Source organism: Lontra canadensis, unplaced genomic scaffold (genome assembly GCF_010015895.1).
Source record: "Lontra canadensis isolate GAN:19392208 unplaced genomic scaffold, GSC_riverotter_1.0 scaffold32, whole genome shotgun sequence".
In the NCBI taxonomy this organism is placed as follows: domain Eukaryota; kingdom Metazoa; phylum Chordata; class Mammalia; order Carnivora; family Mustelidae; genus Lontra; species Lontra canadensis.
The window spans coordinates 7,351,604-7,364,775 of record NW_022631026.1 but is presented as its reverse complement, the minus strand read 5'-3'; the positions used below and the strand labels follow the sequence as shown (position 1 = coordinate 7,364,775).

At 41.0% G+C, this 13,172-nt stretch overlaps 1 protein-coding gene and 1 non-coding gene across 2 annotated transcripts in view; one reads left to right on the top strand and one right to left on the bottom strand.

Annotated features, from left to right (window-relative positions):
• The first annotated feature begins 890 nt into the window (after window positions 1-890).
• NOL10 (nucleolar protein 10) overlaps window positions 891-13,172 on the top strand; it is an 86,012-nt gene continuing 73,730 nt past the window's right edge. The window contains exons 1-8 of the mRNA XM_032866843.1: window positions 891-1,030; window positions 3,141-3,186; window positions 5,206-5,304; window positions 8,395-8,472; window positions 9,616-9,653; window positions 10,871-11,007; window positions 11,737-11,802; window positions 12,863-12,923. Of these exons, the coding sequence (XP_032722734.1) occupies window positions 965-1,030; window positions 3,141-3,186; window positions 5,206-5,304; window positions 8,395-8,472; window positions 9,616-9,653; window positions 10,871-11,007; window positions 11,737-11,802; window positions 12,863-12,923 (591 nt within the window). The 5' untranslated portion in view covers window positions 891-964. The remainder of the gene's footprint in view (window positions 1,031-3,140; window positions 3,187-5,205; window positions 5,305-8,394; window positions 8,473-9,615; window positions 9,654-10,870; window positions 11,008-11,736; window positions 11,803-12,862; window positions 12,924-13,172) is intronic.
• On the bottom strand, window positions 3,961-4,110 carry LOC116873298. The gene has a single exon (XR_004383773.1). It is a non-coding gene; the product is annotated as a U12 minor spliceosomal RNA (small nuclear RNA).

The following is a 13,172-nucleotide window of genomic DNA, read 5'->3' as shown; positions in this document are numbered from 1 at the left end:
ACAAAAAGAAAATTGCTAAGCCCAGAAGTCCTCACCCTGCCATAAACTAATATAGCCTGTGCTCAAAATGACCCACCTCAGTTACATGTAAGGGACGTGGTACTATTTTACAATTTCAAAGGGACCCGTTTGAGCGCTGTTGACCTACACTTTCCCCTTAACTTTTCTTCTAAGCCGAAAATTCTCCAGTCCTCACGTCTGGGTAACAGTAAAGGCTGTTCTCTATGTAACTGGACAATCAGCAGAGTCTGAGGACTTTCTGAAAACGATGTAGTGAGGGGCTGCATCTGTCGTTTCTGTCCCACACCCGTCTCAAAAGACATCAGCGGCAAAAGAACTTCGTCCTTGATCTCCACTCTTTTTACCACTTTCCTTAGTATGCTTTTTCTTTTCTTTCCTTTTTTAGTGGAGGAATGTCAAACAAATCCAGACGAAAGTAACTTTTTTTTTTTTTTAAGGTTTTATTTGACAGAGATCACAATCAGGCAGAGAGGCAGGCAGAGAGAGAGGAAGGGAAGCAGGCTCCCCGCTGAGCAGAGAGCCCGATGCGGGGCTTGATCCCAGCACCCTGGGATCCTAGACCTGAGCGGAAGGCAGAGGCTTTAACCCACTGAGCCACCCAGGTGCCCCGAAAGTAACATTTTTAATACACTAGCTTTAAAGTGCATTCATCAGTGATGTATTCTTACTGAAACACCGGAGAGAAAATAATACAACTCCACTCTGATTCGTGGCCGCCTTCTCTGCCGGCGTTCCCTGGACTCATGCGTTTTCCTCCCAGCCTTTCTACTTCCCTCTTCCGGAAACTGACGCGATTCCGGCGCGCGAGGGCGACGTCATCAGCCGGCGCCGGCGCCGCACGCCGCCCAGTAGCGCGGGGGACACGCTGAGTTTCTGATTCTCGCGTGTGGCGCGGGGAGAGGGACCCGGGGAGGAACGCGTGTCGCCGCTGCTCTGCGCAGCCATGCAGGTGTCCAGCCTCAACGAGGTGAAGATTTACAGTCTCAGCTGCGGCAAGTCTCTGCCCGAGGTGAGGCACTTCGGGGTCCCCTTCCTGGCAAGGTAGCAGCCCTCTCCTCGGCCCTGGCTGCTGTGTCAGCCTCGTCCTGGCCGGCCCCTGGCTCGGGGAGGCCCCGGAGGCTAGTGACGGTGCCCAGTGGAAGCTGGTCGGTGGTGGTGGACGAGGACACTGCTGTTCCCGCGCTAGAAACGAGGCGGAGGGTGACGGGGGTAGATGAGCTTCGCTGCAACTTTTGTCACGTTCCCTAGAACAGAGGACTCGTCTTTTGGGGCTTCTAGGGATGTTCCCAGCTACTGCACACAGGAGGAAAGCTTGGACAGATGGGTTACAGACATTTCTCCCCCGTTCATCAGCTGTTTGTTGGATGCCTACTGTATGCCAAGCTCTGGAGATAGAGCAGTGAGCAAGAAAACGCATCTGCCGAGTTTATGGTGTACAGGGCAGAATATTTCTGAACCTTTCTGACCTTACCTTGACTTCATCCAGTCTTCGGACCTCAGAGTTGGAAGGGGCTGGGAAAATAGTGATCCCTTTACAGTCTTCTCATATTTAAAATACGTAACAGTTCCAGTGATGTGAAGGACGGTTTATCCAAGCGCAGCCTTGGTTTGGTTTTTAATTTCTTGTAAGTCTTGGTCAAGACTCTGTCCAAGCTCTTCCAGTAAGAGGAAACTTTCAGCAGGAGCTTATTTCCATTTTTAGATTACTGGTTGGATAGTGGTTTTAAAACTTGGCGTTTTATAGCATGCTGCTGTTGGTTTGACTCTTGCCCTTAGAAATCAGAATAAATGTAGCTCTTCGTTGTCTGCCCCTGAAATATTTGGAGTCCGTGATGGGATTCTTCCTTTTCAGAATTCAGGCTAGATACTTCCTCATCTACCAGTTATTCTTCACACAGCGTCATCGTTCTCATTTTGTCCAGTCTGCGCATTTGTTGAGAAGTGACTGTGTGCCGGCAGCCCTGTTCTGAGACTGGGTTGTATGGTGAACACATCAGATCAGGTTCCTTGTTGGGAAAAAGGATGAGTGAACAGACAAGAAGACACTTCAGATAATAAGTGCTTTGAGTGAGGTGTGACGAGAAGTGAACATTGGGGCCAAGGTGTTTAGAGAGAGAGTGTTTTGGATAAAGCCTTCAGGGAAGGCCTTTCTGCAAGAGGTGGTAGGAGCAGAAGCTTGGATAATGGAAAGGAGCCCATCATGTGAAGTTGGGGTAGAGTTTTCAGTGCTGAGAGAACAGAAGGTATACGTGTTTCCAGGTAGGTGTGCACTTGGCATGTTGGAGAAACAGAAGAGGCACAGGTGTGACTATATCCTCAGGGGAGAGAGTGCGGGCAGGTAAGGCTGGAGAGAGGGGCCCTGAAGGCTCAGGTAGGAGGTTAGGGTATTATTGTTAGTGCTTCTGGAAGCCATTGTCGGGCTTTAACCTGGGCTGCTGTGTGCAAAGGACTGTAGCTGGGGAGAGGAGGAGTGGGCATGAGGTAGCTAGGCCACCTGAGAGACTTGGGTTTTGGAATTACGCTGCCTGCTACGCTGAGCTACATTGATTTCAGAAGAAAATTTGCTGTCAGTGAGTATGACTTAAAAGTGTCATTTCTGCATTATCAAGTATCAGCTATCTGGTTAATGATCTAGTTTTGTTCTTTCTAAAAAAATAAGTTTACAAAATTTCTCCTTTTAATGTTTTACTTAGTAATATTTCCCTTGAGTAAAGAAAGTTATTCCATACATTAATTGTAACCCATAACATTTGAGGATTAGTGCCTTCTGGATGAATTCGTTTTCTTTTGTGTAAAACTTAGCAATTCTAAAACTTATTGTCTAATGTATAAATATAACTGGTAGATGAGGAATTATCTAGCCTGAATTCTGAAAAGGAAGAATCTAATCACTGACTCCAAATATTTCAGGGGCAGACAATGAAGAGCTACATTTATTCTGATTTCTAAGGGCAAGAGTCAAAAAAAATCCAGAGGATATGTTAACAGGATTGGATTACAAAATATTTTCACTTCCTATGTTAATATGTCCTATAAGGTTTTGATTTTTTAGTGTGAGCGTTTTTGTAAGCAGAGAAAGTAAATATGATTTGAACTGAAGTCTCTTCATTTTCTTTAAGTGGCTTTCTGACAGGAAGAAGAGAGCACTACAGAAGAAAGATGTTGGTAAGTATTATTTCTTCCCTCTTTGGCTACGTTCATGATCCATATTACAGTGCTTTCACACATTTGTTGTTATATTTAAGTGGAGGTTTACAAAACAGTGCAGTTAATACGCTGGAAAATATACTTTTTGCCCTTTTCCTTCCCAAGAAACCTTCTGTTGTGTTTGATGTGTTCCTGGTGAATGTGGGGTTTAATTCTACATACTTGGAATCCAAAAAGTTAGCCTGTTCCTATTTCATGGCTAATAGCAGAAGACATGCTCTCCTGGGTCGGAGGTGAGGCACAGCAGATGGTTATGAGTGTCAGCAGATTACTGTCAGGTCCCCTCGCACTGAGTCCCCCAGGGGCACTCAGCAGGGCCCCCGGGGCTGCTGGGCACTCGGGGGCTTGCGTTGCGGCTAAGGACCACCACGCTTGAGAAAGTCCACTGCTTTTGTAGCAAGCAGGTAGCAAGCCTTCCGTTTGCCCAGAGGAGACATGTTACCTTAGCCGTCAAGGTTCTCGGCTGCGCAGATAACGCTGGCAGATAGTTCGGGTGAAGGCATGGCCAGGGCGTTGTAGTCTTGCCTTACCTAGCAAGATGTACAGGAATGCAGGAGACGCGAGGAGGACGGTCTCTCCTGGCCGTGCCATAACTGCTTTGTTCTCTTTTGTATCAAAATCTTTTTACTAAAATATCACTGCAGAAGATACTGATTTTTTTTTTTTTAATGTCAGCTGGGAAAAAATGTAAGATCAGTCTTTTATTTTTTTATTTTTTTTTTTTAAAGGGGGCAGGCAGATCATGGCTCCCAGGTATCCTGCAAAATAGGCCAGTCACCTTAGAGGCAACCTTTACCACCTAAACGATTCATCTCACATTAACAGTGAGGTTTTGGGTGTCACACCAAATTGTTACTTTGCTTTTGCATAAGTTTAAGGCATTGATCAGTTTTTCTTAAACAAATTTTCACTGAATTTTCTCCATCACAGCTTGCCATATGTGAAAGATGATTTATCTTTCCTTATATGTTATTTAAATTCATTCCTAAAAATCAAAGACGAAGATGTTGGAGAGGTTTCTTCTGGGTGTGAGAGAAATAGCCCAAGGCAAGCATCTTGGAAGAAAAGGCTTCGTATAGATAGTACCGAAGTTAGATGAGAGAACTTTGAATCAAGGAAAACCAGAAGTGCTGCCTTAGTAATGTTCGCTGATTCAGATTTCTTCTGAGTCCCCTGTCCACTCCAGCATCCTAGTGTGTAGGAAAACAGATCTGGATCACTTAGAGGAAAAAACTGTTCCTCCACTCTTTCTCTTGACCTGTCTCAAAATGATCCTGTGTCTTCCATATCGAGTAGGCCATTCCTACTGTGTTTGAATCTTATTTTTGGGTTTAATATAATGAACCAGGCAGTAATGTGCCATAGAGTCATAAATGATCGTTGCAGCCAGCGGGAATGCACACGTTCTTACAGAAGCGAACCAGGTTTTGTGAGAGTCAGTTTTGATCCAGAGAAATTGCTCTAAATCTTACTCTAGCCTGGGTCCTCTTGGCTCAGAGCTGCGGTGCCAGCAGAGGCAAAAGTCAGCTTGGTACCAGTTTCTTATATAAACTTTAGATTTTAAGCTTTTATTATTTAGGAGGAAAAAAATGGTAAGATTTTTGTCTTAGCCGTGATTGAGCCGTGATAGTGCTGTAATGTTTGTTCTTTTCCCCCTCATCCAGGTCTTGAAACTTGGTGTTTGATACACCATTGCAAACACTTTTTTTTCAAGTAGTGATAGTACTTATACTTTTTTCTTTATAAAAAGTAAAAAGTAAAAAGTAAAAATGAAATACTAATGTATAAAAATAATGTATGCGCTAAGAAAACCCCCCTGTGTGATGGGTGGGTCTGTAGGGATGTGCTTTCCCAAGGCTTGGAAGCACAGGGACATTGTTGATGTGTTTGCAGTGACTGCTCTGTGTGCTTTGTCTTTTTAGGAAATAAAATAAGCACTTGGTAGTTAAATCCATTACTTATTTCCTCTCTTTGTAGATGTCCGCAGGAGAATTGAACTTATTCAGGATTTTGAAATGCCTACTGTTTGCACCACTATTAAGGTGTCAAAAGATGGACAGTATATCTTAGCAACTGGTAAGCATCTTTTTGGTTAATGATGTCCATGCGTTTCATAGCAGGAAGTGCTAGGATGGGAGAAGTTGCTTTTTAAAATTACCTTAACATTTTACTATAAAAAAGTTCAAACATACAGAAATACTGAAGAAATTGTGCAGTGAACATCCCTTTGCCCCCCACCTAGATTCTCAGTAGTCTTTTGCTTGGTCTTATCTGTCCATCTCCAACCAGTCATCAGTCTGTCCTATTTTTTGATACATCTCAGAGCAGGTAGCAGATACCACTGTACTTTTCCCTTAAGTATCTCGGTGTGTATACCATTATCTAGAGTTTACTTTTATTTGTGGTTTTTCTTTTAGGTAAATTTACATATAGTGAAATGCACAGCTCTTTTGAAGGAGTATTGACAGATGTATACACCTGTGTAGGCCAAACCCCAGTCAAGATCCAGAACATTCCTTTCATCCAGAAACATCTTTCATGTTCCTCACAGTCAGTCCTGCTCTCACCGATGCACAGGCAACCATTGCTGAGTGTTTTTTTTTGTACCGGTGACAAGTTTAGCCTGTTTTGGAACTTTATGTAAATGTAGTCATACACTATGGACTTTTTTTCTGTGAGCCTTCTTTTCTTAGGACTTTAAGATTCATGCATGTTGGGGGCGCCTAGGTGGCTCAGCGGGTTAAAGTGTCTGCCTTCGGCTCAGGTCATGATCTCAGGGTCCTAGGATTGAGCGCCGCATCGGGCTCTCTGCTCAGTGGGGAGCCTGCTTCCCCTTCTCTGCCTGCCTCTCTGCCTACTTACGATCTCTGCCAAATAAATACATAAAATCTTTAAAAAGAAAAAAAAAGATTCATACATGTTGTTAGGTGTGTCAGTAGGTTTTTTTTGTATCGTTTTGTTTTTTATTACCAAGTAGTATTTTCGTGTAAGAATATACTGGAGTTTATTTATCCATTCTTCATATGATAGACACCTGGACTGTTTTCATTTTTTGGCTATTACTGATAAAGCACAACGAACAATCTTACACAGGCTTATTTTGAGGACATTGCTGGGTTGTAAGGTAGGTGTCTCTTTAGTTTCCTAGGAAGCTGCCAGACATTTTCCAAAGTGGTCAGATCATTTTATATTCCTATCAGCAAGGAATGAGTTCCTGAAAGGGTCACTTTTAACATAATTTTCTGTATAATGGTATAATGGACGAATATTTTTTATGTCACTAAGATTTTATATTAGAAGATTTATCAGTTCCAAAAAGCCGTGAAATATAGGGAACTTTTTGAAGAGCATTACCCAGTGTGCGGTTTGGCTGGGATTTTGGTGCATCTATCCCGTGTATTGTCCACATACTTTTTTTTTTTCATTTTGCTGGATTAACATTATCCATCTTTATCCCTTTTCCAAACACTTTCTTATTTGACAACTTTATCCATCAACATGCCAGTCTCTTTTGTTTTATGTTAATAGTTGTCCTAGTGCTAACACTATCCACATTTTTAGCCCACAGTTCATATATAAGAACTACATATGCTGTATATAGTTGTTGTTTTTTTCCAAGACTTTATTTATTTGAGAGAGAGAGATAGCTAGAGATAGAGCACAAGCAGGAGAGAGAGGGAGAAGCAGGTTCCCCGCTTGATCCCAGGACCATGACCAGAGCCGATGGCAGAGGCTTTAACCCACTGAGTTACCCAGGCGCCCCTTAATACTATTTTTAAATGAGGTCTCATTACTTTAAAAAAATATATGCACTGCTTTTAAAAACGAGTCTTTTGGGGCACTGGGGTGCTCAGTGGGTTAAGCCCCGGCCTTGGGCTCAGGTCATGATCTCATGGTCCTGGGATCCAGCCCTGCATTGGGCTCTCTGCTCAGGAGGGAGCCTGCTTCCACCCCCCCGCCACCTGCTTCTCTGCCTACTTGTGATCTCTCTCTCTCTCTCTCTCTCTGTCAAATAAATAAATAAAATCTTTAAAAAAAAAACAACACAACAGTCTTTTTGTGGGCGCCTGGGTGGCTCACTCGTTGACTGTCTGCCTTCAGCTCAGGTCATGATCCCATGGTTCTGGGATTGAATCCTGTAGCGGGCTCCCTCTCAGCGAGGTGTCTGCTTCTCCCTCTCCCTCTGCTTGTGCCCTGTCTCTTTCTCTCTCTCTGTCAGTAAATAAGTAAAATCTTAAAAACAAAAAACAGTCTTTTTCTTTTCTTGATTGCAAACATGATACACTTGTAAAGAATGCAAACATTACAGAAATGCCTAAGATAAAATGTGAAAGGCCCTAAACTTGCCCTTCCCAGAGAAAAGCAGTCAATGTGCTTGTTCTTCCCACCTTTTCTGTACACAGTGCCTACATGACCAGTGTTTGGTTTGTAAACCTGCGGCTGTAGGCACCGCTCTGCAGCACTCACCCACCTCTCTGTACTCTTTTACTTGGTAGTATGTTTTGGGGGCTTTCCCCATCAGTATGGGTCTTCATCCTCTTTATGAGCTACGTGATGGTTTGCCATCATCTTTTTCATCATTTCCGTGTCCGCGGACATCTTACTTGCTTTCAGTTTTGGCCGTTTGTGAACTGCTGCAGTGAACACTCCTTGCGTCTTTGGTACACTTGTGAGTGTCTTTCTCTAGGATAAATTTGTTTAAGTCGGAGTACAGATTCAGGCTGTATAAACATCACATATTTTACAGATATTGCTGGACTGTCCTTCAGAGAAGTTGTAACAATTTATACTAATCACCAAGTGTGTGAGAGTCCTCCTTTTTATAGCCGCCCCCCCCACATCTACACATCTATGCATCTGTCTTAATCTTTGCCATTCTAATGAACAATAACTGTTTTCATTGTTTTAATCTACTTTGTTAGATTATTTGTGAAGTTTATTCCTTTTTTGTATTTCATTTTCTGTGACTGGCTTATTTGTATCCTTTGCTGGTTTTCTTCTTGGCCCCCAAGGAGGGCTGCTTTTAAATTCTACTTCTTTCATGTGGTTATAATGAATCCTCTTTACCTCTGAACAAAAAGTATACTTAATATATCTTCAGGATATTGACAATGAAGAAATGTCCTTTAGGTTTTATATCACATTAATTTTTTTTTTTAAATATAGGAACATATAAACCTCGGGTTCGATGTTATGACACCTACCAGTTATCCTTGAAGTTCGAAAGGTGTTTAGATTCAGAAGGTAAGTAAGAGATGAAATTTGAAATCGTGAAAGTAGCTTTAATGTATGGCTACTTTTCTGCTTTTTTAAAATGGGAATGTGTCGTGTATAAATTCTCTTTGCTGTGTAATTAATTACCATGAATGTGGCAGTTCAGAACATGCATTTATTAGCCGACGGCTCTGTAGGTGAAGTTCATCCTGCTGTGTTCTGTGCTCAGGGCCGACCCTCCGGCTTTTATTCCGGGGCTTTGGGCAAGAATCTGCTTCGAAGCTTTCCGGGTGTTGGCAGAATGCAGTTTGTTGTGCTTGTGGGACCAGGGTTCCTGTTTCTTGCCAGCTGTCAGCCTGGGGCCACTCTTAGCTTCCGGAGGCTGCCCGCACTCGTTGTCACCTGGTCTTCGTCTGTGAGCCAGCACCTACTCATTGGGTCCTCCTCCTGGTTTGAATCTCTCATTTGAGAAAACCCTGATTTTAAAGATGTGATTCTAGATCTCCCCTTCCCCATCTGATGTGATAGGGTTACAGGTGCGTCCCACCAGCATTCATAGGCTCCGCCCACTCTGCGGGGAAGGCCTGCTACCCCGGGGAAGGTCAGGGAGATGGAGGTCTTTCCGTCAGATGCCTGGTGTTTGGGGTTGAGAGAAAAGCAGTTAATGGGCTAAATCTTCTTCAGCTGGTTTTACCCTTCCCTTTTTACAAAGAAGTCAAATTCCACATGCTGCTACAACTGTTTTACTCTTATGTGTAGCAGATGTATGATGAATGAGTTAAAAGCTACTATTGTCTTTTTAAAATAAGTAATTAAAAAAAGTTTTGAATGTTCTTTAATGTCTGTTTTATTTTGAGCTTCTCAGAAAAACGGAGAGTTTAGAAGTCATTATGTTTTGTGAGTTTATCTATTTAATTTGCTTCAGTTCTGGTTCTGCAAAAAATCTGTTTGATCTGTGTTGGGAAATTAAAAAGCTTTTAATCTTCCATTGGGTGTTTTGTGGCCAGTTTAATATGGCAACTTTATTCTTGTCTCACGGAAGGACAAGAAAGGGAAAAAACTCCGTATTTGTATGTAATTTTTGTGTGGAGCTGAATCTTTGCATCAGGTTTGCATTGTTAGAAGAACATGGGTTAATAATTGTAATTTTTCTTACTATTTCTTGTTTTTCAGTTGTCACCTTTGAAACTCTGTCTGATGATTATTCAAAGGTATGCTTGATAGTGTTGGTTGGTACTGGCCATCCTTAGGAAGTCATGATAAGTATTTTTATGATGTTCCCATTGTTACATTGAAAATGGCTGCATAATAAAACAAAACCCATCATCTTCTATTAATATATTTTTAGTTTGACACACGTATGATACACAGAGTATCTTTTATTTTCTCTTTAATTTTTTTAAATTAAAAAAAAAATTTTTTTTTTCAGAGTATCTTTTAAAACAATAGTGATAGACTTTGGTCAGTCTAATATCAAAATAAGTTTTCTGTATCCTGTATAAAACCTTATCTATATTGTCAAGAATTGGTGGCAGCCATCTTTTTTATACCATATTAGATTATAGATTCGGGATTTTTAATTATTTTGTTTAAATTAGTGTTATTTGCCATGTTGCTTTCATATGTGAAAAGTAAAATAGCATTATTGTATGATTAGTTTTCTTAACTCTGCAAGTAGTCGTGGAATGGTTCTGAAACAGTTTGAAACAGAGCTATACATATTTTTTCTTTTCTTTTTTTGGTGCCATTAGTCCATCTTTCAACTCATGTCATTTTCAGTAGTTACAAAATTGTTAGTAAATTACTTTATTTTTTAGTGATGTCACCTTGAAGGAAAATTGGATTTTCTGAGCTGACATGGCTTTATATATTGTCTCAGTTCTGGAAACAATGGATTATAGTTTATTCTTTTGCCTATGGTGGTCATTAATCGTATGTTGGGGGACATATAATTTTACAAGGTATTTTCTCTAGATACTGATAAATTTGCTGTTAAATACCATTTGCAGATTTTTAAGCTATTTTTGAAATACTTTAATGTTAAATTGGTACAGGGGGTTTATCAAACCTTGAATGATAATTGTGAGATTATTAAAACATGTTCTTAAGTAAAATAGGAAATTACTTGTGGTTGCTGAGCAGAGCTCCACGTTGTCAAGTGCTGGTGCCAGATGAACGTAGGGCATTTGCTTTAAGTCTCTGTTCGAAGGCAAGAAGGACTCTTTTGGGTTCAGGAAGGCGTTAAGAAAGCAGGTGAGAGGGTTGAGTCTTAGTCACAATAGAGAGCTGTGTGTGCTTACGTGTGTGTTCACAGAGAGAAAGAGGCCGGGAGAGATCAGCGTGTTCTTGCTCTGTCCGTTCTAGTGTTGATGAAGTAAATGCTTTTCCTAGAAACCTCAGCCAACTCATGTTCTTGTTTCATTTCCAGATTGTTTTCTTGCATAATGATAGATACATCGAGTTTCACTCACAATCCGGTTTTTACTACAAAACCAGAATACCCAAGTTCGGGAGAGATTTCTCCTACCACTATCCTTCCTGTGATTTGTACTTTGTTGGCGCAAGGTATTGGGTCTGATCGTTTGTTTTCTCTTTTCCACCCCCCAGACAGCGTCTGTTGAAAGCGAGGAGAGGGATTAAAAGAGGAATAAGACGTGATCCCTACCTTTCGGTTGCTCGAAGGGTATGATATAGTTCCAGAGTAACTAACTGCTCATTGAGGAATTGCATCCTTGACTTTCATTAGCATGGAACTCAAAATCTAGCACAGCAAGGGTACCTTGTGGGGTCATATTGGGGGTGAAGGTGTTTCCTTAGCCCCATTGCGTGACATTTGAAAACTTTTCATTTTTAAAAGCTACCTTCTATGTGATGATAGAAATAATACATATTAATTTTAGAAAATTGGGAAAATACTAAAAAGTATTAGAAAAAACACCCACTGTTATGCCACCCAGAGGAAATCCTTATGGTATTTTGTTGTATTTCGTCCTAGTCTTTTCTTCTATATACATTTAGATCCATTTTGGATCTCGTATTCTCCGTGTTATTTGTAAATAATATTCTGCCTAGTAACTTCATAATATTTCCTTGGTTTAAATCACTTCTATACATGAACAGACTCATAAGGTGATTATTTTTTAGATTGAAAATACATTTTGGTGTTAAGTTTTACAAAGAACAATCACGCCCTGGAAACAAGTGATACATGTATATATTTCTAAAAGTTACACTTAGTTGAAGTGAAGTTCATTGCAGTTTACCAGATTTCTAACTTTATTCATTACTTTGTAGCTCTGAAGTTTATAGACTAAACTTGGAACAAGGCCGGTACTTGAACCCTCTACAGACGGATGCTGCGTGAGTGTTTATTGTGGGAACGCTGCTGTATCTCTCTTGGCCAGGAGATGGAGCCTGACGCTCAGGTTATTAGATGGAGGTTGCATTTAAACCGAGCTTGGGGAAATTTAGTTCAAAAGAGTATCATTAAGTTTTTTCTTAAACGTAAAATTCACTGAAAGACCTGGTGATTTCTTTAAAAATTTATTTTTTTAACATATACTCAGAAATTTTATAACTCACTAGAAAGTTTTTATTATTTTTTGTTTTGTTCTTTAAATTTTCATTTGGATTAACTTGGAGTATTACTTTTTAAATTTTACTTTTTATATTTTTGCTGGCAGACATTTAAGGGGTGAAAGCTAAGTTACTTCTCATCTTAAGTGTATAAGGAGCTCGTTGGATTTGCCTTATTGCTTTGAACGGGTTTTTAAAGGTTGGAAGAACGTGTAGTGATAGAGACCAGATAAACTCTCAGTAATTTTTTCTCACATGTCCTTGAAATGCTCTTATTTTCTTTACAAAGACTAGAGGGGCTTCATGATGTATTGTTGGGGAATAAAGAGTTATCTGCCCTTTTGCTGCATCCGTTCCTGTCTGTATTAGCTCTTATTTATTGTCTCATAAGCTCTAGATGCCATGCTGAACATTTTGTTGTTTTTTGTTTCCTCCTCATAACAACCGAAAGAGTTGGAAGTGTCCATTTGACAGGAAGAGAAGGCAAAGCTCGGACGAGTACCCCCAGCTCACGCTTGTCCGCTCTCAGGACTGGCTTAGAGCTTGTGTTCTTTCTGCCGTGGGACAAGATTTATGGAGAAAGTAGAATAAACCTTTATTCTCAGGCTGGTAGGATAGTATTTCAGAAGGAATGCCTTTCCTGTGTCATCCCCTGGCAGGTTGAGTGTCAGTCTGGGGATTCTTTCATTTCTGGTGCTTTTCATACGCGGAGGAGTAGGGAAGAACCTGCCTGTCTGCTTTCTCCGTGGGATTGGGTTGACTGTTCATTTAGAAAGTTCACCGAGTGTCCCTCCTGCCTAAGGTAGATAATAATACTTTCTCCCTTACTGCCTTACTGTTTCAGGGAGAATAACGTGTGTGACATCAACTTAGTACATGGCTTGTTTGCCACAGGAACAATAGAGGTAAGCAAACGTTGCCTTTATTTTTTAACTTACTTATTTTACATTTGAGAATATTGGTAAAGACAGAGTTGCTTGTTCGTAAGAGCAGAGAGCTAAAGAAGCAAAAAGCCACTGGTTGACTTTTTGTGGGAACGCTGGTAATGCTGCACACGCGGACAGAGCCCTTTTGTTGCTGCAGACTGCCCCGTGGTGCCACTGGCCTGGTACGCTTTGAAACGGATCATCTTTGACATTGATCATCAGGAGCTA